This window comes from Ochotona princeps, chromosome 6 (genome assembly GCF_030435755.1).
Source record: "Ochotona princeps isolate mOchPri1 chromosome 6, mOchPri1.hap1, whole genome shotgun sequence".
NCBI classification, from domain to species: Eukaryota; Metazoa; Chordata; class Mammalia; order Lagomorpha; family Ochotonidae; genus Ochotona; species Ochotona princeps.
Window position 1 is genome coordinate 31139654 of NC_080837.1, and position 27904 is coordinate 31167557.

General features: G+C 39.2%; 1 protein-coding gene across 2 annotated transcripts in view; it reads left to right on the forward strand.

The window, feature by feature from the left end:
- Positions 1-27904, forward strand: part of FBN1 (fibrillin 1) — a 227834-nt gene that overhangs the window by 104946 nt on the left and 94984 nt on the right. For both annotated transcript variants that reach the window (XM_058665887.1, XM_004578093.4), the window contains 7 exons: positions 5435-5632; positions 8874-8999; positions 14399-14524; positions 19561-19719; positions 24436-24618; positions 25239-25379; positions 27674-27793. In XM_058665887.1, the coding sequence (XP_058521870.1) occupies positions 5435-5632; positions 8874-8999; positions 14399-14524; positions 19561-19719; positions 24436-24618; positions 25239-25379; positions 27674-27793 (1053 nt within the window). The remainder of the gene's footprint in view (positions 1-5434; positions 5633-8873; positions 9000-14398; positions 14525-19560; positions 19720-24435; positions 24619-25238; positions 25380-27673; positions 27794-27904) is intronic.

Sequence of the window (27904 nt, forward strand, 5' to 3'; positions counted from 1 at the left end):
GGTTAATGAAATTAACAGAGAGCATGGGACAATGGCACAGTGGCTAAACCTTTTACTTGCATGCTCCGGGATCCCATATGGACACTGGTTTGTGTCCTGGCTGCTCCACTTCCCATCTAGTTCCCTGCTTGTGGCCAGAGGAAGTACTAGAGGATGGACCAAGTCCTTGGAACCCTGCACCCACGTGGTTGACTCAGAAGAAGCTCCTGGCACCTGGCTTCAGATTGGCTCAGCTCTGGCGGTTCCAGGAAGTGAAGCATCGGATGGAAGATCTTTCTCTCTATCTCTCCTTCTCTCTGGAACTCTGCCTTTCCAAGTAAAATAAATAAATCTGTTTAATAAGTGTTGATTTGATTTTTTTAAAGTTAAATATTTAATTATTTAAAATTCAGCATTACAGAGAAGGGGAGACAGAGAGGCCAATGCCAGAAGCCCACAGTTTCATCTGGGTTTGTCCTGTGGATGGTACAGGCCTGAGCACTTGGGCTATCTTTTGCTGCTGTTCCTGGGTCAGTAATAGGGAGCTGAAACAGGATTGAAACAGCTCGTGTGAACCAGTGCCCATACAGGATGTGGATTTCTAGGCACTGGCTTTACCTGCTATGCCACAATGCTAGCCCTGGTGCAGAATTTTTTTGAAATGAATTCTTTTAGAAAAAATCAAGATCATCATCTTAGAAAAGCTCGTATTTTGAGTTTTCTGAATATATTTCTTTGTAGCATTGTTTACTTTGTTCTTACATACCTAAATATCCTTTCAGATGGAATTTAAATCTGGAAACTTAATTAGATTAAGGTTTTACTGGGGTTCTTTTGCAAGATGCTTCAGTAGTATGTAGTACTTTACTTTTCATCAAATTAGGAGGTCTGGAAAAGTTTCAAAGTTGTTTGTGATAGTTCAGTTCTGGAGAAAATTGAGTTTATGTTCAGTGGTGGTCCTGCCACATTTAATAATTATATTTGAGCCCTACTAGAGAGACACCCTGAGGTTTCACTGAGGCACAACCTCTTAAAACGGACAGGTGCTGATCGTGAACATTATGGTAGTAGTGTGAAGTTATATGCAAGTATATCAGTGTGTTTTGTAATACTTGAAGGAGGCAGCCTGAAAATAGGAACTCGTTTAATTATTAAGGCAATATTTGAGTGTGTGTTCAGCCTTGTTACCTTTTGCCTTTGTCGTTTGGTTTGGTGAATTGGTAGTTAGTATAGTTTATTAAAATATATAAATATTGATTGTAACAAAGAATATAGTGAAATTTCTCATAGTGTGAATAACAGTTAATCATATTTTGCTATGATTAGAATGGTGAGTTGGTAGTATAGTTTATTAAAATATATGAATATTAAATAAAGAATATAATGGAATTCCTCATAATGTGAATAACACGGTTAAATTAATATTTTTCTATGATTAGAATGTTGGTACTAGAAATGCATTATGTTGACCGCAGTTAACTTAATCTACAGGACATCTCAGATTTATTTATGTAATTAATTCATTTGAAAGGCAGGGAGCAGTAGGGGTTAGGGGGTGAGAAATCTCCCACTAATTTATTCTCCAAAGCCCTGCAGCAGTTGGGAGCTGGGGCAGAGCAAAGTCAATGTTTGTCTCAGGGGCCCAACTATGTTAAACATTTGCTATCTGCCAGGATATCCATTAGTAGGAACCTGGAGTTGGGACACAGCAGGATTTGAGCAGATCTTCTAATATGGGATCCAAATGTCCAAAGCAGTTCTTAACAACTGCACCAAACACCTGCCTGTCTTACATTGCCAAGGTTAGAATTTCAGATAAGCAGCTTGCTGCCTTGCAAACATTTCCAAGTGATTAAGGAATATGAGCAGATGAAGATGGGGAAGCAGAAGACTGCAGAGAAGTGTGGGGGAGGGAGGTAAATTACAATTCAAGAGAGCAAATTCACTTTAGAGAGCTTTGGCAAAATATTGGTGCCCAAAACTCATGCCACCCCTAGTGAGTCAGGTTTGCATGGAGGAGGCCCTGCCGAGGACAGAGGCAGTACCCAGCTATCGGTGTTTCGCAAAAGCTTCCCCAGTGATTTGTTATGTCCCAAGTTTAAAAATGATAAGACATCACAGCAGTTGTGAGACTTACTATGATCATCAAACTTCGTCGCTTTAATTTTCATTAGGAGCAAAGTTCTCTGAACTCTTTTGCTCAGAAGATCGTATTGAAATTCTACAAATTTGGAATCTAATGTGTTCCAGGCCAACCTACCTGGGAGGAAGAAGCATGATGTGGCCCTCTCTGGCGTGGATAAATTGATATTTCACTCTTTTATTTATAATTTCTATGAAAAGAAGGATTTAAAATAATTGGAGCCTAGTGCCCCAAATTATATCCTTGTGCCTTCCCTGCAGTTTGTGGTTTAGTGACTGGGCAGGAGTGACAAGAATTCATTATACCACAGAATATTCCTTCCCTGTAAATGATGCATTTGCTTCAGAGTGAAGTCTGATTACGAATGAAAGTGAAATAATGCTGTAGACCGCAGCATTCTGAACTGCAGAGCTGGGAATAAGCTTGGGGTTGGAGCCTACAGACACACATTGGTTAGAGCCCAAGCCTGGAGGCCAGATCTAATGGGACTCAGAGCAAACCTTGAGCTAACCACTCATAATGGGAACACAGAGATGCAGAAATTCCCATGAACAAGCCACACTAGAGTAGACCAGTTAAAGCAATTAAAATAGCACTTCAATTTTGGAAATGTTTGAACTAGTGCCCTCATTCATGAAGATCTCAGAAGGAAGTGATTGTAGAGCAATTTGCACACAGAAAGCATATCTAATATTATATTTTAGTTACATTAGGAATGATGATTTACATTGAAGCCAGGAATGAGTCAAACACTGCACAAGCATTGAATTAGGCATGTTCCCCTCCTCATGTTGGGACTACCTGGAAAAAAAGAACAAGAAGAAAGTGTGTAAATTTATCTATCACATTAGTGCTATAGGAATAATTATAAATAATTAGATTATTAGGAAGGAACTGGAAGTTTGGGCAGATTTCTTTCTGTGGTTGGAGTGTAGGAAAAGGGTGTAACTTTGGCAATCTAAATGAAGTTCATGAAGCCAAATTGGAATGACATTTGCAAACCATGTTAATATAGATTTTACCTTCCAAGAAACTTTTAGACCCAAATCTGTTTCCCCCAGATTATGCCTCTCCCTTTATAGTCAGCATGTTGCAATGAAAATATGCATCTACAAAATACATTTTGTGTTCATTTTCTAATTTTCACTGTTGAAGAATCCAGTTGATTTAACTTGTTTCCCAAATCACTCTGTAGGGCTGTTTATTATACAAGTCTGTTGTGTCTGTAGATTCTAGCCTACATACTTAGGCTGTTTTCCAGATGTCTCATATGGTTCATAAAGATATCACATTAGGGACTCTAGAGATATCTAATGTGTGTTTTGAGTGGCAGGTCATGTGTCTATTCTACCAGTTAATACTGAAATCGGGGCAACTTACATGTGGAAAAATCAGGCAGTGTTGGACTGAATCCAGTTTTCTTAGTTTGCCTGAGTTTTGCTGGTGTCACAAAATAAACTTGCATTATATACTCTGAATTTTTGCAGTTCTCATAAAAAGATAATTTCATACACATCTTAGCAAAATGAGGAGGATAAACATCCTAGTAATGTTGAAGAAAGGGTTGCAAGTTAAAATTCATGTTCTATTACACTTGTTTTAAAAGATCAAAAACAGCATACTAGCATGTATTTGTTTGATTAAAGCATTTGTACTTGTCTCTGTAAATTCACAGGAAAACTAAATTCTGTTGTTTCCTAGTATAGGGTGTTATATTTATTTTGTTTAAAATAGAATATTGTGCTGGTATGCTCATTCTAGTCTCAAGTGTAAGATTTGTGTAGTCATAAAAATCTTGACAGCTTTTTCATGAACTAAATACTTTTTATCCTGGGAAGATTTTATCGGTAATGACAACATTGACAAGTGTGTATGATAATGAAGAACTAGAAGCAATTTAAATGATATAGATGAATAATTTGTATTGTTACTTCATGGAAAATTGTACAGCAATTAAAATAATATTTTGGATAATACTTAATTGCGTGGGAAAATGTTTTGGCAATGTTAACTCATAAAAAGGTGTTAATAGTCAAAACAGTACATTCAGCAAAATCCTGAATTTATGATTAAAACACACAAATACCTACATAAAATTACATACGATTATATAACCAATGTACTCTGAAGACTCTCTTCAGCTACAACTACATTTCTTACTTATTTTTCTACTCTTTTCAAATTGTCTAAAATAATATTTAATTCTGAATTAGGAAGATACATGATATAATATTAAAATAGAAGAGATAAATCAGACATGGATGGTTCAAACAGCTCATGGAAAAAAATGGAATTAAAAGTGAACCTGGGTCAGCCATTTGCTGTAAAGGTGAGGCCGCCCCACTGTGAGACTCACACTACATACGGGAGCCTGGGTTCAAGTTCCAGCTCTGTTCCTAATTCAGAATGAGGCTGGCTTTTACTATTGGTTTGAATTATTTGTGGGCAAAGATGGCAGGTTTTGATGAAACTATGCCTAGGAAAGAATTGAGAGGCAGAGAGAAAGAGAACATGAGAACATTCCCTTCAGATGAGTCACTCCCCCAAATACCCACAGTGGCTACAGGTCAAAACCCAATTCAGGTCACCCATGTGGGAACCCAGTTACTTGAGTCCTAGGTGCTTCCTCAAGGACATATTAAAGGGGCTGTTTGGAAGCAGAGCAGCCGGGATTTGAACTAGTGTTTCAAATATGGTATGCTGATGTTGCAGATGGTAGTTTTACTAGCTGCCCCACCCTATGTAGGTAAATTTTAGAAAATCTTTTGTTGGTTTGCTTTGTGTCTGAAATGAGATGGGTCCAATTTGAAAGAAACAGATAACCACTTTTTTTCTGTTTAAAGAAATATGAGTCTTAAAATGCTTTGCTGTCTTTCACCTAAGTAATCATAGGCTGTCAACTCCACATAGGTGGTGGGGGCGGTGATCTTTTTAAATCACTTAAGCGTCTGTGTTGGGCTCAGAGCCTGCACCAGTGTACACACATCGTGTTTTCTGGAGGGAATGATTGGATGCTAACATGTGCTGTGTTTGCACAGTAACTCTTAGTTGTGAAGTTCTTCATGACTTCATGTGGTCCTCACACTGGCCTCATCCAAGTGGCTGGGATCCAAGGTTTGTACCCTCATGTTGCGGTGGAGGAAAGGGTTCCAAGGTAGAAGATCAGCCCAGCAGCTCTCGAGGGAGTCAGCCATGTGTGTTTGTCTGTCTCAGATCTGTTTCTTACATTGGGAGTTAAGCAAGATAAGGCCCAACTGGTTGCTGGGCCTTGCGTTTCTAGACTTTCATGGGATTTTTATTCTCTCTTTTCAGATTACAGAACAGGACCGTGTTTCACCGTGGTCAGCAACCAGATGTGCCAGGGACAGCTCAGTGGAATCGTCTGCACAAAAACTCTCTGCTGTGCCACAGTTGGCCGAGCCTGGGGCCACCCCTGTGAGATGTGCCCTGCCCAGCCTCACCCCTGCCGCCGTGGCTTCATTCCCAACATCCGCACGGGAGCTTGTCAAGGTAAATCCCGGTCCAAGGGATTATTGATGGATGAAGTTTATTTGCCCTAGAGAAGTTGAAGAGGAGAAAGCAGTGTGAAGACAGCTGCATGGTTTTGCTGACTGCGTGGTATCCAAGTCAGGCTTTAGAAAGGCAGCTTGCAAGGGAGCAGCTGTCTTCCCTGGTTTTTTGCTCACCCACAAGTTCCCTTTTTTGACCCCAGTGGTGTTTTCATGTCCCTCTAGCTCCAGCAGTGTCAGGATGCCGTGTACAGCCATGCTATGCGTTATAGCAATGCTGTGTGCAGATGCAAGCAAGGTTTACGAACAAGGTTGGGTGTGTTGCTTTTTTTCTTCATTCAAAACTGTTGGAGTTACCCCTGTGTTACAGGTTGTTCTTAACTGACCTGAAGAAAATTGTTCTCTGGACATTTGACATGCTGCATTGTGGGTTTTTTTTTAAACAAGTCAGAAATAAATTAGGATTGGTTTCACAGTTTTAAATATCCCCAGATGTCGCCTGCTTGCTGCCTCTTCTGCCTCCCATAGACGTCCTTATTCCATTTTTGGCTTTTACTCCTGCTCTTCCAGCTGTACAAATTCTTTTATTGTCTGGATGTCTGGCAGGAAACAGGAGGAAGGGAACAGAGGCAGCACCACACTAAACTGATAGGATTGAAAACTCCCAGGCTATCTCTGCTTCCTTTAGATGTCTTCAGTGCTGTTGAATTTATTTATTTATTTATTTATTTTTTAGCAAGCTGCAGTGTCTTCAGATAATTCAGGACATGCCTTTCTGAGGCAAACAGCCTCTTATCCTTATTCTGTATGTTAATTCTGAGGTTAAAATGCAGTAAAACAAAACTTGAATTTTGTCCCTCAGTTTTATGGGTCTCCATTTCCAACATCTCATTTGAAATTTTGTTGTGCTGGCTCCGCTCTTCCATGCAGTGCCCTTGTATGTTTCCTTTTGAATGTCTGGAGCAGGAAAGAAGTCACTTTGAAACCCTGGTATGATGAAGGGGTTTGTAAGATTTTATAACATACAGAGTTAAGTTCACTGCACCTCTTTTTTGGTGCCTTTTTATGTTTCTCATTCTTAGAAAGTCTCAGTGAGTCTTGGAAAGTTTTGTTGGTTTTGTTGTTCTGAAGTTCACTAATAGCCATGAACCTGCTGGCAGTGATCAGAAAGCCAGGCCTTGAATCTCCAGATGCCTGCCCATGAGTCATGCTTAGAGGTTGGGGTGCTAACAAAATGAGGGGAAAGAGAATGAGCAGAGAAAGGGAAGTACTGCATTCTCTTTACTCTACTGTTCATTTCTGGCAGTCTAGATTTTTCTCCCCCAGCATTTGTTTCCTGTCCCTTCCCAGCAGTGCTGTTCAACATCTGGGCTGGGGTAGGAGTGGGTGGGGAGGGGCTCAGGGGAAGTATTTAATGATAAAAATTTTGAAAACTCATGGGGAAAAATGGCATTTTTTTTTTGCTACTATGAGAATCTTCTCATTTTTGATAGGCTTTTTCTAGAGAAAATCTTTCATCATTTGGTAACTTTCTCTTCTTGCTGGTGCTTCCAGTCCTAAGATAGATGTGGCAGTTGTGGGCCAACGGATTGATAAAGGAGCTCATTCACTTTCCAAAATTGGAAGACATAACAGTAGAGAATGACCCCTCTCTGTCTCCTGTTGACCAAAACACATGATCGATAAGCCTGTTAGTTTTGCCTATCTGTAAAATCTTAGAGTCAAATAACATTTTAATAAACATATTTAGTGCATTCAAGACAATGGGAAATTTTGGCATAAGACAAAACTAAAGTAGGCCGTAAACATAATCTTATTCTGTTTCAATGCAGCTGTCCATGTGTGGATTGGGATATTCCATTTAGAGCAGTAGGGACACTTTTACACCCAATTACATAAATACTTTAATGCACGATTTAGTGTGTGCCAGCTTTTCTGAACACTGGTTGAGATCTTAAAAAGAGCAATTGCTTTACCACTTTATTCCATGAAGAGAAAAATAAAGAGAACCTTAAATCTTCTAGATTTCTAAATACAGGAGCAATGTGAGACTCTTTCATTGGGAGTTCTCTTGTAAATCAAACCTATCTGTGTTGTGAAGAGTGAAGAGAATGAACATGTACCTTTACAGTCTTTGTAACTGAATGCAAGTGAGTGTGGGATGATAAATTTTGTTCCTGGGAAGTTAATATAATATTTAGGGCCACACATAAAAGACCACAGATTAGTCCTTAGGCACTGGGGATACAGCCCTTGGGAAGCTTATATCAGAGATGATTTAATAAAGTAAACAAACAGATGCATATCTTGCCAATTAGCGGTTAGTCACATGGAAGAAACTAAACTTGGTAAGAAGCATGGTGACAGCGGGTCCAGGTGTTGCTGTTGGACTGAAACATGGGCAGCAGTGATGCAAGTGGCTCTCTGGAGCTGGGGTATTTTGTGCAGAGCTCTGGGGAAGCTGCACCTGTGGTACTTGCAGAAGCTGGTGATGTGGGACCCAGGAAAAAGTGGGAGGAGCTAGAAGTGAGATCTGAAAGTCATGTAAAACTTCCTAGAACTTAGATAAGACTTGCATTGTGAGCGAGGAAGGGGCATGATCTGACTTGAAAAGTTTCCCTCTGGCATTGAGGCAAGTCTACAATTCAGACTGCATATCCATTATCTCTCATTTCTTGTGCTAATTTTCTGATTTATTCAATTTTTAACATATAAGAGTATTTTCCACTTAGTGTATATGAAAACATTAAGTGTCATGTGTGGTTAGAGGGACCTTAAGTAATTGTTTTAACTAAATCATCCAGCACAACTTTTAAAATAGCTTCATTATAGAAATGTATTACATTTTTGACTTTGTTTCTTGAAGAGCCCTGGTTATTAATGTTAATCCAGAGATTTTTTAAAAATGAGGCAACGAATAATGAATGTTTTGCACATTGCTGAATATGTAATTAAATTCACAGACATGAGTGTAAATATTCTCTGGGTGAGAAAATATGAGTGGTGGGAAAATAAAGGACATTTGTCCTTCTAATAGGACACTATAGACCAAGTCACCTGAATAACATCGTTTATTTACAAAATGTCATGATGAAATGTAACTTCTCTTTGTACTCCAAATGTTGTGCTAGACAAATAACTCATTGATGTAAATATGATCATATAATTGTGGCTAATCTATCATATTTTCTTCTGCAATGAATTTCATGTGACTCTTTCTCTCTCTCTTAAAAATCTGACAGACGTGGATGAATGCCAGGCCATCCCTGGGCTCTGTCAAGGAGGAAATTGCATTAATACCGTTGGGTCTTTTGAGTGCAAATGCCCTGCTGGACACAAATTTAATGAAGTGTCACAAAAATGTGAAGGTAAGAAGTCTCATGCTTTGCAGCCAAGCAAAGTGGGGAGGGTGAGCGAAACTCAATGTGAGTGACAACCTTGTTTGCAAAGTATTCTTAAATTCATCTCTCTTTGTCATCCTAGCGAATGTGTAAATATAATATTCTTAACAAAAATAATGTCTTTGTGTTATTGAGCTAGAAAAACCCTGCAGCTTTTTCCACTTTTGTGCACCCAGAATAAGAAATCCATCTGAGTCAAATTAAACATTAAAACATGAAATACTTTTCAACCAATATTTGGTTGAAAATATTCAAGATACTTTTTTCATAGTTCTAGAGATATGAATTTGAATTTGATGTTTAGAAATCATTGGGAATGTTGTTTCCTCTGATATTTTCTAGTTAAAACATGCACTTGATTATTTTGGTGAGGGGAAACGTAAGCTATTACTTCTTAATTATATGTTCCTAAAAAGTTTAGCATTTTTCTTTCCTGGGGGATACTATATACCTATCAAATGAAAACTTTCCTAGTGTCAGTCAAAAAGAAAAATAACTTGAGAGCTATTTTTACATTTGCATTTACTTTACACATTGAGCTTCTAACAATGTATACACAGAGGTTGTGCCAGTGCTGCTGTCTGCCAAAAAGAAGCCTGCTTCCGAGTACAGTAATAATTCCTTCACAAGTGGGAAAAAGAAAGAAAGTAGACAGTGGTAGATTGTCTTTTGTTTCATGAATGCATGTAATGCATCTGTGGGAATGTCTGGCGGTATCGTCACTGCATTCTCAAGGCTACAACACTCAGGGTGAAAGCTTTGCCCTTTATCCTCAGCTCGTTCTACCTGAGGTAATCTGAGGTGTATTTGGATATAAGTAGTTACTATTTTGTTTATATTCCTGGCCCTAAAGGTGAAGAATGATTCATTCTAAGTTCTTTGTGTAAGTTGGGCCTTTAGCCTTTGTTGTTTGCTACAGGATGCCAGGCACCTGAAAGACAGCTTTAAGCTGAGGGTGCAATTCATGAATTGCTTGTCGTTTACTGTCTGCTTGCCTCAAGACTAAAGACTCTGATAGAAATATCTTGACTGCTGAGAGTTATAAATGTGGATTGATAGGTTATTGTTTATTATAAAATTTATAATTGCTGTGGTATTTTTAACATGCTGTAAAGAATTATTTGAGGTAGCTATGGAAAATGCATTTGTACTTTATGGAGCTTAATTTTAAAGATGAATGTAATTGATCTTCTATGGGCCAAAATATTTTGGAAGTTGTATCATAGAGCATAGTTTGAAGCAGAGAATGTTGATACTGAAAGAGGAAATGAATTATCTGAATTCTATCATTTGACATGAGAAATTAAGGAACTGTGTCTTGGATATGCTAATTGCCCTTTGAGGTCATTCAAATAGTACTAACATTTTACCTCTTTTGACTCAGTTCTGGTGCTTATTGGGCCGTATTATATTGCCTTCTTTCCAAATGAAAGCCATTACCTCTAGTTTAACAACTGTATATTCTGGTATTTGGAACTATTTAGTATTTCAAGCATATTCAGGCATTATCATGTATACCTTTTATGACATTGGTTTAATAAGCTAGTGTGATTTATCTAATTCAAAATCCAGATCAATTATAAATTAATTGTATCTTACTGTTTTTATAAGATTTATTTTATTTTTATTGGAAAGGTAGATATACAGAGAGGAGCAGAGACAGAGAAGAACAGGGACAGAGAAGAAGACCTTCTGTCTGTTGATACACTTCCAAGTGGTCACAACAGCCAGAGCTGTGCCAAATCGAGCCAGGAGCCCAGAGCTTCTTCCGGATCCTCCACACTAGTGCAGGGTCCCAAGGCTTTGGGCTGTCCTTGACTGCTTTCCCAGGCCACAAGCAGGGAGTTGGATGGGAATCGGGGCCACCAGGATTAGAACTGGTGCCCATATGGGATCCCTGTCATGCAAGGCAAGGACTTTAGCCACTAGGCTGCCACACCAGGCCCTGTATCTTACATTTTAATGTCTTCTTGGTTCAACATATTCAGTGTCAAAACATGTACTCGTTTTCAAGCTAAAGAGCGGCATAGTACATTGGACTTATTTGGCTTGTGTTTTGCCTTTTGAAATTGTGATGGCTTCCAGAACTGAATTGGAATTGATTTTGTGTCTTTTGCTTTTTATGCAGACCAGAGAGTTAAAATAGACAAGAATGCTCTGTGGATATATACTGGTCAGAAGTTGCAGAATTGATAAACCTGATAATGCTGATAAACCTGTCATGGTGGTATAGCTAATAAACCAAATAATTCAGTTCTAGGATTGTTGAGCCTTTTCCACACAGACATTTTTTTTCCAGCAACATATTGGGGTTAGTTGCAAGGTAAAAGCAATGCTTTGGCTAGAATTCTTTTTTTCCCTCTGCCATCTACTGTTACGTTCAATTTATGTGTTGTGTTTTTTTTTTATTTTATTTTATGAACTCTGGCCTGGGAGCTCTTTTGAGCATTATTGAGCAGTTTTACAGTAGCAGCAAAGTGATCAGAATGAAGTCTTGCCAAGCTTGGCGAGCTGACGCCCCTTCTTCTACTCCCTGTTTCCGGTTTTGGTATCTCACTCTGGGCCTGGAATGGTTTCTCGATGGTCCTTGAAGGAACCCAGAAAATCTGGCCCAAAATGTTGGAGGGACAAGAGAGCCTGCAGGAGCTCAAAGCAGATAGGAGTGACCAGGGATTCTGTGCTCCTGTGAATAATCCTGGCATCTTTGCCATTACTTTGAATAGCTTCCTTTTGGCTTGGAGAAAAAAGGTCAGCGTACTTGGACTTGTTTTTAGCATTAATTTTCGCAGTACTTAAAAAATACTAGTTCAATCAAATTGGCCCTAGCAAATTCATAAGATGTTAACCATCACTAACTCAGATGAAAAAAATTATTTTATTCGAATTGTTTTTCACGAGATCTTACATTCTGGAGAATTCTTTTCTTTCCTAAATAGCCTCTTTCCCCACCCCAAAATCTAAAAAAAAAATGTGGATTAAATTTTTAATACATGCAATGTAGTACATTTTAAATGCAAATTAACCAGATGAAGGTGATTATATAGCAGTTATTAAATTTTCTTACATTTAAGAAGAAAAAGGTGGAGATTTATAGCTATGAATTGAGAAAAAGGGAAACAAGAGTTCATGCCCACCTTCTTTGTTGATTTTTCCAATGACTCTAGAGTGAGTGCACTGGAAGAACACATGAACCCTTCCCTTTGGAAACCAAATTCATATTTGCATGGGTTACTGTGGGTGGCAATTAAGAAATAAAAGTGTAATTAGGAGATTAAGCTTTATTTCTGGAAGAAGTCTCTAGGATTCCTAATTAACCACTAATATTTTGGGATTTAGATTATCGCCACCCCAGCTTTAGTAGTTATAATAGCCCTGCATGATGCAAAGGAGTTTTGAAAAGATCTTTTAAATCGTGCACTCTCTACTATGCCAGCTGAAAACCTCAGGACTTCTTCCCCTTTCCAGATAATAACATATTTATCTGGTGGCTACTTACTGTTGACTATTATCCTCTCAGGCACCAAGAAGAATGCTGATGGTTTACCCGACCACTGCCAAGATTGGGTCTCCATATTCTGTACCTGGGTGTAGACCCATGACTTCTACTGCTCCTAGTAGCCAGAAATAATGAGTGAAACACAGTTCTCTGGTTCGAGCAATAGAGTCCTGGGGCCTGGGAATAGAGACCTGATCCCAGCTGGCAAAGTCCCTATTCTTCTAAATGCCCACGGGCAAGTTAATTACTGTCTCTGAGTTACTTCAACTTTCAAATGAAGCAGTCACACACAAGGAAAGATACCTAGAGGTTCTTTCCAGTCCCACATGAGACTCCAGCTCTACCTTTCCCATTATTTTCAAGCTGTGATCAGACAACCAGTGCTGCAGGAGTAAGAAACCGTAAGAGCTGGCAAGCACAGTTTGGCTAAGCAGTAGAAGAGCCAGTGTTTCTTTGTATGTGGCTGGAAGAATTAGCATGTTGACTTCAGGCACATGTTTTATGCTGGATTGAATTTGTGTAGCAAAAACATAGCTAACCTGATACACTCAGCGGCATTCATAATCATTAATGTCACAAGACATGTTACCTTTATACAAGTACCACAAATTTTGGTGTATTTATTTTTCTCACTTGGTTAGCAATCTGGACAGGCAAGATTGTGAATGAGTTTGCCCTGTCAAGTGTATAATGTTAGATAAATTCTCTAAATCGCTCAGTGTCTCACTGATGCCTGCCCCAGAAGTGAGACAAGCTTATCCTGTCTACCCTCTACATCTCTTCCCCTCCTTCTGCCAGAGGAGCTCAGGAAAGGGATATGGCTTAAGGAGTGAACAGCAAGGGAGCACAGATGAGACACAGGAATGGATAGAAAAAAAAAAAAAACAAAGGACAGACACCCAAAAGACGCAGGAGAAACTTACCATTTGGGTTTCTTCTCAGGGTCACAGTAAGAAACTCTGAGGCCATGACAGCTATCGTGGGTAGCTGCTTTCAAACTACCAAGCTCCATTCCCAAGCAAATCTCCCAGGTGACAGCTTTAGATGACCCCAGAAGAAATTGAGGCATTGGAGCAATCTTCCAAGTTGCCCTTTATTGGGTAGAGATGAGCAGACATTCTTCTTCCACAATCGGCCGATGTGTGGGGCCTAAAAAGGGTGAGGATATAGGTGAGTCAGCCTTCTACAGCTCAGGCAGTCCTGGAAGAGCTGAGAGCCAAAGGCAGTTGGCTAATGGATTTCCCGCATCTGAGCAACACATCCTTCCTGAGGAGAGATAAGTGGAGCACCCAGTGTCTATCATAATTTGTTCACCAAGCCCACAGAGAGCAATTGTGGTGGTCATTTGGGTGCCCCGAGGGATGATGTTAGTATTTTCTCCCCTTTGGCCACCCAAGTTGGCCATTTTTCAGTCAGCACTCAGACCACAGGTATTTTCAGAAAGATTGCAGAATTTTTGTAGAAAATCGGGCTGAAAAGAAATGGGTAAATGATGCAAAATGTAGCATTAAGTAGCAGGGGAGTATAAATCCAATGCAAAACATAGAAAGAACAGGAAAAGCACACTTTAAAATAAATTGTATTTGATATATTAGCAGGTTGATGTTACTTGATAAAACAACAGTACACGGTTTTAGATTCTACAGTGATTTTATTTTGCTCTGGCCTCTTGAATTTGGTAAACCCCTTGATCAGTCTGTGTTGAGAGAAGTATCTGCTTGCACTTTTTGAACTGACTGCTCTCTATGCAGCTTTTATTCTGGATGATTCTGGAGACATGTTTGGAATAATGTCACCTCTGAATCTTTGTCAGGATGAGCACTTTTGGTGGTATGTTTTATGAGCACCGAGTCTCTTCTTTGTGTTCCAGACATTGATGAATGCAGCACAATTCCTGGCATCTGTGATGGAGGCGAATGTACAAACACAGTCAGCAGTTACTTCTGCAAATGTCCCCCTGGTTTTTACACCTCTCCTGATGGTACCAGGTGCATAGGTGAGTTTCATTATAAGGAGCAATCCTCATGTGGGTGAATCACCTCTGTGATGGACATCTTTCTAAACAAGTATGGCGAGGAGGACATAGAATCTCTCCCTTGAGATAAATCATACACTTATAGAAATGGGTAACACAGTTGAGCACCCTCTTAAAGAAGGAAGGCACCTTGTGATCTTGTTTGGGGAGTTATTTTGCCTCCCACAAAGAAGCGATGGTCCATGAGACCCAAATATTTTCAGTGTGTAAGTTAACCTTGCAGTTGTTCAGTTTCAGGCAATGAAGCTATCTGATAGCTTCCTCTTTTACCCTGCATTCAGTGGTTTCCAGGACCTATGTTAATTGGTGTCTGAAATATTTCATTAATCTCTTAATTGGTTTGTGCTTCCTGGCTTCCCTACAATCCCATCTTGTCAGATTTATCTTCCTAAAATACTGCCTTTTTAAAGTAACATTGTTGCTCCAAAGCGTCTGGTAATTTTCTATGTAGACATAGAAATTAGTGGCTTTCAATCTGTGTCCAACCAAGCCTTCAGGTGCTGTAAAGCCCTCTGGGACCACAGGGTTGGTGCAGGGGACAATGAGGAAGGCTGAGCGGAAGCAGCTCCTACCAACTCCTCTGTCACTCTCCCCATACCCTCCTGTCTTGGCAAGTTCACTCTCACCTGTTGTGTGTCTTAGGTAAGTATCAGTTAAACAAGGGGTTCTTTGGTTTAAGAAAAGGTATGGCGACAGCTGGGATTAACGATTGTTAAGACTTTCTTCAAAGTCTGGTATTCTAGACTAACATTTGAGTTGCACTGTGTGATATACCATCTAGTGATGAAAGGACTTTAGTTTCTGACCACATTCTAACCTTGTTCAACCATGGTCACAGTCCCAACTTTTCACCTCTGTGGGTCCATTCACTTGGGTTTCTTCAGGCTTATAACCCTACGTGCTGCCCTACTCATAATACTCTGCTTCTACTCTAGTCCATGTTGTGCTGTTTGCTCAGGTTCTTTGTCTGAAGGCATCCAGACTACCTCACTTGAGGGCAATTTCCCTCCTACTTGGGAATATGTTTTTCAAATGGGAGGAGGTGTAATTTTGTAGTTCTGTACGTTCTGTTTCCTAAATAGGTTGTAAATTTTCCTTTGAGACTGGTACCTGCCATCCTACTTCTTGTGTGCACCTCATGAATGCTTTCTTGCACATGGTAAATACTTAATAAATTACTGTTTAATGTCAGATTAAACAATTCATTATCATCTTAGCAAAGCTTGGAAACCTGTGGAAAAGACAAATGCTGTATTTTGATGTTCCTGGTCCATATTTTTACAGACACCCAGTTTCCTATTTTCACCACTGATTTCAGACCAAAATCAAATTACATTTAAAATTCTAAGTTTCTTTTGACTTGGTCATTTATCATAAATGCTGAGGAAATCTCCGATGGTTGACATTTGAATAACTACAGCTAGTGTGGGAAAAAGCATGTCTGAATTGTCCCTGGATACAGCAGGGATGCCTGGACTGCCTAGCTTCCTGGGATTTGTCAGACACCGAAGCTGCAGTGGAAAGAAGGGCAGAGCAATTCATGTATCTCCCTTTTCCTTCCGGTCAACACATGACCTCTTGTGCATGTGATTGGCAGAGAGGTTCTTCTGACTAGAGAACAGGTAGATTTTTTTAAACCCTCAAATAAGGCCCCAAACTACACTAGAAGGATTAAGATACAATTACATATTAGATGCTTTGTATTTTAAAGGGCTTTTCTTACTGTCAAGTACATCCATACTAACCTATTACAGAAAAGGGAAATGAGGGGGAAGGGAGTTCAGATTCATAGATCACTCCTAGGTATGAAATATACATAATGTCAATGATCTGCTTCAGGGCTGACCACAGTACTGTAGATGGGAAGACACTGAGAGAGGTTTGATAAATAATTTTGTCTGGTTAGGTGGTATGTGAGGGACCTAGTATTCCAACCTGAGCTTGTCTGAGCCCAGAGTTTTTATTTCCCCATGAGGATGGATGGAGTAAGCTCTTTGTTGCCATATCCCTAAGAACTGCTTCTCGTTCCTTGAAACTATTGTACCCATAATTGGCAACCTTATTGTGTAAAATGACCCAGCACTCATATTTTCCTCCAACCATAGAGACCCTCGATGATATTCCTAGTGGCAATAAAACACAAACAATTCACTTTTAAACCGATGCAAGTGAATCTAGCTCTCAGAAAACCTCATATGTAGGTAGCAGTATGTAGTATCTTTCCTACTATCAAGTTCCAACTACTTTGTCACCAACGTTCTGACACTCCCAAGCATTCACACCCCCCATACTTCCTTTGTCCCTTAAATTCTTAAGGTATTATTTTATTTTGTTGATTTTTCTCTGATCTCCCATTCACACTTTGTAACACATTGTCTAGGGCTGTCTTTTCATTTGAGTGTCCTCCAGTGTTTCAACTTCATAAAGGTATCTTATTCCTGGTTTTGACCACACAACACCTTACTCTTAGCTGGACACAAAGATGTTAAGGATTTCTTTGTGTTTGTTTGATGTTAATGATTTCTTAGAGATCTGTGCATAGTCTAGGATGGCTTGTAAGCCTCTATGTGTTTAATCCATGATATCTTTGTTTTGGTGTAACATGATTTCTCATTGCTGAGACAAAGAGGTACGATCCAGTGATTCAGAAGCTGAGAAGAGAGGAAGCTCTCCTGATCCTTTTCTGCCAGATGGCTTGGCCTGGGTAGATTTAAAATGGATTAGGGTGTCTGTGGCTTCTTCTACTTCCTTGATGTACTGCAGATCCTCACATTATCCCTTCTTGGCTCCCATTGATCTCTGGGTTACCCCAAAGTAACCCCTTCCACTCTGTGGAAGAGCCAGCTCCTGTAGCTATGTTCTGCCCTGCTGTGACAGTGCTGTATAATGAAACTTCAGGCCCGTGTGCTTCAGGGCTCTGTTCTTCTGAACAGTTGAATTTTTATTTTTTAATTGTTTGCCTTGATTTTTTTTTCATTTAAGTTTTCCTTAAAATTCCAGGCTGGGTAAATTGTGTATATTTTCCAGAAAGGTTCTCCTTCACCAAAAATAGAAATGAGCAAAATGATTATAGTATGTACAGGTGCCATTTGTAAACTAGGGACAATCAGATAACCCAAATGCAACTTCTACATTCTTTTTTTTTTTTTTTTAGCTCCAACATCCACAGTTTTGGCCAAGAGTCTCTGACCTATTGGTTGAATGTATTAGTCTATCAAATGAGCAGTAATATACTATCATAATTAATTTACAAAATGGTAGACATCAGCCCATTGAATGTTTGCCTTTGACAGTGGCAAGTCCTGGTTTTTCCCCCTGAAAGATAGCTCTTGCTGAAAATTATATGTACAGATTTCGTAATTTGGTCAAGTGTTTACACTGGGTTTTGACCACCAAATTTATTTGAAGCTGGGATATAAGCCAGATTTGAGTATCTCTTCCTTTTCTTAACGGTCTTTGGTTTCTGTGACCAAAATATTTACTATATTCTGAGTATGTGAAGTATTAGTGGCTGTGGAGCATTGGAAATTATAATGTAGGAAGTTGGTTTCTCCACCCAGTTTACTGCGGTGCTGCCTCCCAGGGTTTCACAGAGCACACTTGTCTGAAACCCGTTCTCCAGCCGAGCAGCCTGCACAGTGCTGGAAGAAAGCTTGTTCTGCCTCTTTGCTGAGACCAGGAGTTCGACCAAAGGTGCAGGAACTGGAACCACAAATTTCTGGAAAGCGCATTTGTACTTGGTAGTGGTTTGAAGTACTTTTCAGAAATAATCTTGTATCCTTTAATGCTGACCCATAATTTTCTTTTATGGTTTGTCTAGGTTTGTTTTATCCTTCTTCATTCAGGGTTAAGAATTTCAATGTTTTAAAATTAATCTTGCTTTTATTTTATTCCACTTTATTGAAACTTTCAAGGTTTGGAGGCTTTGTGTACTTAGAATAATGAGCAAATTTGTTTTACATTCAGACTTAAAGGAAACACAATCAATTTTTGGACTATAGAATATTCTTTGCTTTGTGAAGGGATTTGCTGCTTTTAGTTTTTTAAAAGGCATGCATATCTAAAATAGGTTTTTCAAAGGTTTATTTTATATGAACTGCCTAGAATTATGTTTTGCTTGAAGAGCTTATGCTGTCAACCTATGTCAGGAAGATAAAGTCTACCTTTGCAACCTGTCTCTTCTGTTGTATCCCAAAGATGAAAATTTTTCTTATGTCACAAGCCTCTTTTGGTAGCCTAAAGTTGTACTGCAATGTATCAGATGTTGTCGTGACAGTCAGACATGAGGAAACCTAATAAAAGTGATATATAGAAATGTGTCTTCCCATGTTCACTTCAAGATACCTTCCTGCTCCCCTCAAACCCTGCCCCCAAAAATCTGAAGGATTGGATACTATGTAGATCTTAAATTTGTAGATAATTAATGCATAATACAATCTGTGGGGTTCCACATGAAAAGGAAATCTTGATTAACAAACATTGGATCCAACTCTAAAGGGACCCATTCCTTTAAAAACTCCCACAAGTCTGACTTACCGCCTCAGACTGAAAAACAAGAATTTTTTTTCTAAGTGTAAACTATACCATAGGCTTAATGTTGTGTTAAAATAGATTTATGTAAATATTTGCCTGACGTGACTCAAACTAAGTAGTTTGAAACTATTAACAACCCAGTATGTCTTTCAATATAGAGATATGTCTTTATAAATAATTAACCATCTCTCTTTTTCAGTGGCACTTGTTGTTTAAATCATTCATTTCCACCTTAGATATGGAATGTGGGATGTTGGCCAAGTGCACCAGCATGCAGGGGTGAAAGGTGTAAGACAAGGCATTTCTAACTGAGCCTTGTTCCCACATAACTTCCCTTTCTGGGGACACGTATGTGAGTGAATTCTGCCATAGGCTAATGTGAAAGTGCTGTGGTGAGGGGGCTGAGAAGAGGCTGTTAACACAAGTCTGATCTGAATGATCTGTGTGTTTCTTTTTCCTTTCAGATGTTCGCCCAGGATACTGTTACGCAGCTCTGGCAAATGGGCGCTGTTCTAACCAGCTGCCGCAATCTATGACCAAAATGCAGTGTTGCTGTGACGTCGGCCGATGCTGGTCTCCAGGGGTCACTGTTGCCCCTGAGATGTGTCCCATCAGAGCAACTGGTAAGCCCTGCCAGCTGTCTACACCAGCCCAACCCTGACAGGCCAGTAATGATGTGATTGATGCAGATCTAAAGGAAATCTGAATCGGTGAATGAGATCCCAGAGAATGGAACAGGGAAAACACAGAGGTCCACACGGAGACCTGCTTCTTTTTGTTTCTTCCATCCAATAGCAAGCTTTTCAGGAAACACTTATTTTCGTTTGAGTGCTCAATGGCTCTCATGTTTGAAACATTAGGTTAACTCAACTCTCCCAGAACTTCTGTCCCAAACACTTTAATCTTTCCTTGTCTTTGTTGTCAAATACTCTTAATTTCCTTCAACCCATCTCTTTTATTTGTAATATTCCTTTCACTTCCTCCAAAAACTGATTTTCTCTAGTCTGGAATATTACAGTACCCTGATAACTGGTTTCCCTGAAATATATGTATATTTCCCAAAACTCAGTACATCTGAAGCTCACTTAAAAAATCATGTCTGGGGAAAACGTAGAGAAGTTAAGTCCGAACATTTTTTTTTTCAAGAATTAACCCAGGGAATATTCAGAGGCCTACGTCAACCTTGTCTTGAAAAGGCAATTTCAGCACACATGTAGCATTCCCCCAAATCTGATCCCAGTTTAATTCCTGTTCTTTATGCTAGCTTTTGTTTCTAATTATTATATGATTAAGTTCTCCTTGAATCCAGTCTAAATATTTCTAAATTCAGTCTGCTTTTCTCCCTTAAACTTCTGCCAGTTCAGGTCCTTGTTTTCTGTTCTACACTCCTGTACCCTTGTTCCTTGTGAAAGACCCCTTCCATGGCGCCCTAATCAGTGACCATCCCAAGATAACCACAGCTGAGGTTGCTTCTTCCTCCTTGTGCTCCCATGGGTCTCAGCTGTTGTTGCAGTGCAAATCCCACGCTCCCCAGCTTTGTGCTCATGTTTTGCTTTTGTATTACTTAATAAATCCCATTGGAAGGTGTTATTCATCATTGTGTTCCCATATTCCCTATGCTTTCTACACTTGCATAGTATTTAGCAAAATTTTGTTTAAGAAAATATTCAAATAGAGTTAACAACTTATGTGTCATCTTTCCCACCAATTTTAGCTAAACACTGGATTAATCACTCCCCCTGGATCTGAAAACTGCAAATTGTGTTTAAATTAGGGGATTTAGGAAAGACTATAAATGTGAGAATAAATGCAGAGTTAATGTAATGGTTTAGAATGTGCTGTTCACAGAATGTGAGTTTCTGTCATTGTGGGTTATAAACCAGCTCACAGCTAGTGCTGTAAAAATTCTGTTTATTGCTAAAAATTATGTATGTGGATTAAAGTAGCAATGAAATCTGTAAATATATTTTGACGTATAGAAGCTATATATCTTATTGGATTTGTTCATTCTCTATGTCCTAAAAATAGAACCTACCCTCCTTAATTTATTGGGATTTTTAATAGATCACTGTTGGGGGAGAAACTGTGATGTGCTACTAACACACATGATTCAAGTACTAGAAGAATTGCATTTTAAATGACTGTATTAATTTAGGAACCAGCAATGCTTTGGTGCCCTTCTTGTGTTGAATAGTGGAGAAAGGAGAAGTGCAGGTTTAAGGGCCTGCAGAAAGTCTTCCTTGGGTCAGATGGGGCAGAAGACCTTGTTCCTGTGTGTGTCTTTGCAGGGAGCTGCTCTCGCATGCATGTCACTGAAAGATGCACAACCCTGTGGCAGGCCTAGGACAAAGAAGGCTGGGAGCAAAACAGTTCTCAGCTTGATTCTTTGCTGACTCAAATGTTCCACAACCAGTGCTACAGGCCTCTGGCTTCTTAACTTATGGAGAGTAGTGATACAGAAAGGATTTTAGATTGGTCAGTTTTTCCCTCTTAAAAAAAATTAGCAGCATTTCTGGGCCAAATGGAGGTAGGAAAAATGTACATCAGTTGAACAAAATTAGCCCACACTTTCTGGTCCTGAGTATAAGGAGGTTCATGGGAAAGATTAATCTGCAGGACCCAGTGTGATACACTTTCCTGGAGCAGTTAAGACAATTTAATGACATTCTTATAATAATATACCCACCTAATTAACAGAAATTATGGATAAGTTAAGAAGCTTCTTTCATACAAATCCTAGAAGAATTAAAAAAGAGAAATTGAATTGATGCTTCCAAGAAGTTGGACACAAACTGAATTCCTTAATATAGTTGCCCTTCCATTCAATCCAACGCATAGTTAATGAAATCATGTTATGTTAAATTTGCAGAGCCAGGCTGAAAGTGAGGATTAGCTGTGCATTAGGTATGACCTCTGACTTGGAAAGCTTCACAGGTTTTCTGGTAGGAAGCAGGTGGAAGGAAAGAGTGAGGGATGGTGTATGTCAAGGTGATGACTCTGTTGGCAGAATCACCATGATTAGATGAAAGGGGTGTAGCATCCTGAGTCAAGGAAGCATGAAAAATGTGTTTAAGTCCTCTTCAAATATGTAAAGCACTACAGAATCTCTTTAGGTTAAAATTCCAAAAAAGTAATAAAGTACAGTAATAGATTACTCTGGAAACACAAATTGGAACTGAATTTAAAATATCATGAGATTGAAGAAGTTTTAGAATGCATCTGCAAAAATTGGTAGGTTATGTGGTAAATAAATGGGAAAAATTTCTTATGAGGTTAGTCTGAATGCATAGTATTGTATCTTAGAATAACTTGAAGTTAACTTAATTTCTACGAATTGCTGAAGCTGGTATAGAAACTATCTCCAGGAGAATCATAGTATGTAATTATGATAAGATTACCAACATTCTGGCAAAAGAGAACAAAGATTTTAAAAAACATATGATTAGCTTATTTTTCAAAGGGAATTATGATAAAATATGGCTGTTCCCTAAAAAACAAGATACAGTTTAAAATTATTTTAAATATATTTATTTATTTTTATTGGAAAGGCAGATATACAGAGAGGAGCAGAGACAGAGAGAAAGATCTCCCATGCGATGATTCAGTCCCCAAGTGGCCGCAATGGCTGGAGCTGTGCTGATCCAAAGGCAGGACCAGGAGCCTCTTCCAGGTGTCCCATACGGGTGCAGGGTCCCAAGGCTTTGGGTCATCCTCGCCAGCTTTCTCAGGCCACAAGCAGGGAGCTGGATGGGAAGCTGCTGGGATTAGAAGCGGTACCCATATGGGATCCATATGCATGCAAGGCGAGGACTTTAGCTACTAGGATACCACACTGGGCCCTTAAACATTTTGCAGAAGCTCAGAGAAAATGTGTTATCAGACTACAAGTATTTTTTTTCCTAATAGATCCAACATTATGAAAAACAATAGTCAATGTAAGAATATAGACTGACACGCATTGTGGTGCGGTTAGTTAAGCCTCTGCTTGCAATGACTATGCTTCATGTCAAAGAGCTGCTTTGGGTCCTGACTGCTCTGCTTGTAATCCAACTTCATGGTGGTGTGGATGATGACCCAAGTGCGTGAACCTTTGCCATCCGTATGGGACACCCTGTTTGAATACCTGGCTCCTGGCTTAGGCATGGACTAGCCCTGACTGTTGTGTGTTTGAGGAATGAACCAGTCATGGAAGAGGTCACTCTTCTCTGTTTCTTTCTCTTTCTATCACTTTGCCATTCAAATAGATACGCAAATTTTTAGGGTATGTAATCATAAGGAGAAAGATGGGTTAAATCAATGTATGCTAATTCGAGGTTTATGCTCCTCTTCTATGTGCTACTGCTTCTATTTTACTTTTTTCAATTTTCACTTCTTTTTTACTTTTACAAATAAGTGTTCCTCAGAATACTGTCTTGTTAGTATCCACATTTCCCTAGACAAACTCATCCATCCCATGACTTTCAATTCTACTTTTCTTCTGATGACTCCAAAGCTTTCATTCAGCCCTGAGTTCTCTAGACTTCAAATTCTCTTTCACATCTGCTCTGTGATATCATCACTTGAATGTCTATTATCTCAAAATTTACCTGGTCAAAATGATATTTGGCTTCTACAAGCCAAACCTCCCAACCACAAGTTTTCCCATCCTAGTAAAGAATACTGATAACCGACCAATTATTCAACCAGAAAACCTAAAATTTGTTCTTGATTGCATATTCTCTTCAGCTCTGGCATTTAGACTGCTTTGCTCCTTTGGCCTCTAAAAAATGCTTCAGATTTGACCACTCTTACCAGTTCCATCAGTACATCTCATCTAGCCATGGTTATTCTGCCCTGGTCTTCTGTGGCAACAGCCTTGCCTCCCTCCAATACATGTTCCATATATTGAGCAAGGATGAATTTCTGAAAAATATCCATTTGACTACATCCCACTCTTTCCAAAGACCTCCAGTGACTTCCCACTGGATACAAAACAAAATCCAAGCTCTTTGGTATACTCTATTGAGCCCCAAGGGAAATACAGGTGGAATTGGATGCAGAAAGTGGTGTCTTATGTTTTCCATACCATGAATTTTGTTAGGAATGGAAACTTCTCAGTTTTGAGAGGAGAATCTGGTACACAGCTTGGAGAGATTGTTTTGCTTTTGAGCTATTGTGCCAGTGTGGCTATGGTTATAGGTATTAAAAATGGGGATAAAATAGGTGAATTTTGCCTTTTTTCCCAAAAGACTTATGTGGTTTGAAGATCAAATTTATTTAAAATGACTGAAAAATATTGACTTCTGTGGGGCTGTGACATAGGATACAGCTCAGCTATCATGTTGTCTATGTTTTTCCAGAGGATTTCAACAAACTGTGTTCTGTCCCTATGGTAATTCCTGGGAGACCAGAATATCCTCCGCCACCTGCTGGCCCCCATCTTCCAGTTCCCCCTGTTCCTCCTGGCTTTCCTCCTGGAGTTACAATTCCAGGTCGACCACCAGTGGAATATCCCTATCCACAACCATCGCGGGAACCACCAAGTAAGAATCTAGAAGTCATCTACCATCTTTCTTGCATTGGCCAGGTTAATGTTTTTTATTTGTGTCGCTTTGATCATTAAATAAGTTTGTCAACTGTTTAGTATTTTAATTTATATGGTGCTATGTATGTTTCTTAACTTCTCTATTGCACAGAGAAAAGTGGAATGCTTTTGTTTTCTCCAGAGTTAATATTCTTTTTTTTTTTTACTGATTTTTTAGTCAATGTTACAGAGTTAGAGTGAGAGATTTAAAGATAATCCATGGAACTAGTTTATAATACATTAGGTACAGGTTCTTCATGTTATGTAAATGTGGCATGCAAAGAAACTTTGCAAATGACTAAATACTAGTAACTCGGTGCCTTTCTTATTTTCCTGCCTTAGAAATAGAAGTGAGGGGTAAACAGGGAGGAGCAGGTTAGTTGGGTCACAATATCTCTCCTTGTGTAAATATTGGCAGGAATTAAGATATGTTCTATTGGCTTACTGTTACAGTGACCTTTGCCTAAAGGTCCTCCTTCTCTTAGGAATCTGTATCTTTCTCATTACTGTCAGATTGTATACTCATAAAAGGTACCATAGTTAGGAAGAATTTGATGTATTTTATTGTTGTTCTTCTAGGGGTGCTGCCAGTCAATGTCACTGATTACTGCCAGTTGGTCCGCTATCTCTGTCAAAATGGACGTTGTATTCCAACTCCTGGGAGCTACAGATGTGAGTGCAACAAAGGATTCCAGCTGGATCTCCGAGGAGAGTGTATTGGTATGTCATTGATCACTACATTGGCCTGCAAGTCTACTGTCATTCTGTTCCAGAACTGCACTGGTTTTCTATTGGTGCTGAAACAGATTAGCTCAACCTTCACAGCTTAACATAATGCAAATAAGTGATCTTGCACTTGTTTTGTTTTTTGTTTTGTTTTTTTGTTTTCCAGTTTCCAACACTGGTCACATTGGTCTCATGTCAAGGTGACAATCGGCAGGATTGCTTTTAGAGGATCCAGAAGATAATCTATTACCTTGCCTTTCCCAGCTATAAAAGGCCTTCAGCCTCCTTGGCTTATCACCCCCTTCTCCATCTTTAAAGCAAGTTCTGTAGCATCTTCACGTCTCTCTCTGTTTTTCTCTGCCAGTTCCTTTATCCGTGTTTAAGGGTTGGTGTGAGTACATTGGCTCACCTATATAATCTGAGAGATCTCCCTATTTCAAAGTCACTGGATCAGCAACTGTAATTCATTTACAGCTTTAATTCCCTTTTACTGTGTAACTTACAGATCCTGAAAATTAGAACATTAACGTATTTGGGGAGTATGTGTGTTATTCTGCCTACCACAGTGATTTTAAACTTCTGCTAAAGTATATTTAAGCCATTACTAGTAAGCTTAACTTTCTACCAAAAGCCCAACCATTTAAAGAAAGCATTAGGACTATCGACAAATTAAGAAACTTCTGTTAAACATTAAGGGCTGAAGAAAAGAGTGGGTATTTGGCCTAGCAACTAAAATACTGGTTAAACACCTACATTCCATATTAAAGTGCTAGATTTGATACCTGCCTCTAAGCGTTGACTCCAGCTTCCTACTGATATAGACTTGAGAAGGCAGCAAACATCGGCTCAGGTTTTTGGGTCTCTCCCACCCCTGAGTCCCCAGTTTTGGTGTAGCTGAACAACAGCTGTTGTGTACATTTGAATAGTAAATCTATCTAGCTGTATACCTGTAAATATATGACTGTGTCTTTGTGACTCCCAAAGAGATAAATAAATAAATAAATAAATAGTGGCTGATATTGTGGTAAGAAGGTAAAACTGCCTCTTGGGATCCAGCATTCTAAATGAATGTGATGGTTCTAGTACTCGCTGGTCCACTTCCAATCCAGGTTCCTATTAATGGACCTGAGAAGGCAACAGAAAGTTGGTCTAAGTGCTTGGGCCCCTCACACCCATGTGGGAGGCCAGGGTGAAGTTCCAGGCTTGTGGCTTCAGCCTGGTTTGCTCGTTCTTCCTCTCTTCCTCTCTCTCCTTTCCTCCTTCTCCCTCTGTTTTTCAAGTAGATAAATCTAAAAATATTTTAAATTCATATATTTTTTAAAAACTGAAGAGAAGCAATTTTAATTGTTGAAATGACACTTAATGACAGGAAGGAAGGTAATATAAGAAAAATGTTTGGGTTTTTTATTGGATAAGAACACCTCTTTGCCTTTTTTTTTTTTTTTTTTACATGCTCTTGTGAGAAATCTTTTTTTATTTGTTGAAAACAACTTCATGTCTTAATTCTACTAGAAAGATAATTATATATCAGGAAGGAATGAGTAGTTCTTATTTTCCTAAGCCATCTCTTTCTGGTGATAGGCAGGATCTGTTCAGAGATCATCAGAGCTGGTAGAAGAGGGTACTGCCAGCCCAGGGCTGGGGAACGCAAGGTTAAACCTGCATCTGCCGCCTAGAAATCATGTTGCTTTCACTCCCTCATATTCACAAATAAGGGAAGAGAAGCTAGTTTACGTCCAAGTACACTGACCATTCTAAGTTACTGAGAAACTATTGGGAAACTTTATGTTTTGAGGACATCTGAGAAGAAGAAGGCAGATTCTGCTGTGGGCGACAACTGCCCTATAAACAGTGGTAGCTTCATGTTTTGTTCTTACATTCTTAGTAGAGTACAGTAGGGGATGCTTAAACGTGATTAGAGCTTTTTATTAAAAGGCTTCAAGAGATACTTAGAATCATATCCAGAAGCCACTTCTGAAATGTAAGTCTTTTTGATGTTCCAGGCCAGACTCACAGAAAAAAAAATGTTTATTAGCTTGGCGTGTTGAGTTGCTACGTGTTTGGAATTTTTCTCTGAAAACAGAAATGACACATGAAAATAATACACTTTAACTTCTCAACTAGTTTTCCAATGGCTAGTGTATTGTAGTAGAAAGAAAAAGATCCTTTCATAATTCTGTCTGCTTCTTAAAAGAAAAATGCTTTGTTCATGAAAAGAAACCAGTCAAGTCTTGGAATCATGAGATTTTGTTATCTAATTTCTCTCCAAAATATGTGGTGTTTTACAGATGTTGATGAATGTGAGAAAAACCCCTGTGCTGGTGGAGAATGTATCAACAACCAGGGCTCCTACACCTGCCAGTGCCGAGCTGGCTATCAGAGCACACTCACACGGACAGAGTGCAGAGGTATGATCCTCACATTGCACATGGGTGTCTGTGATGAGTTGGGTCTTGGCTTTGAAAGAGTTCAGTGGAGCTCAGAGAACTGACCCAAAGAGGCGGACATGGTCCCATTGC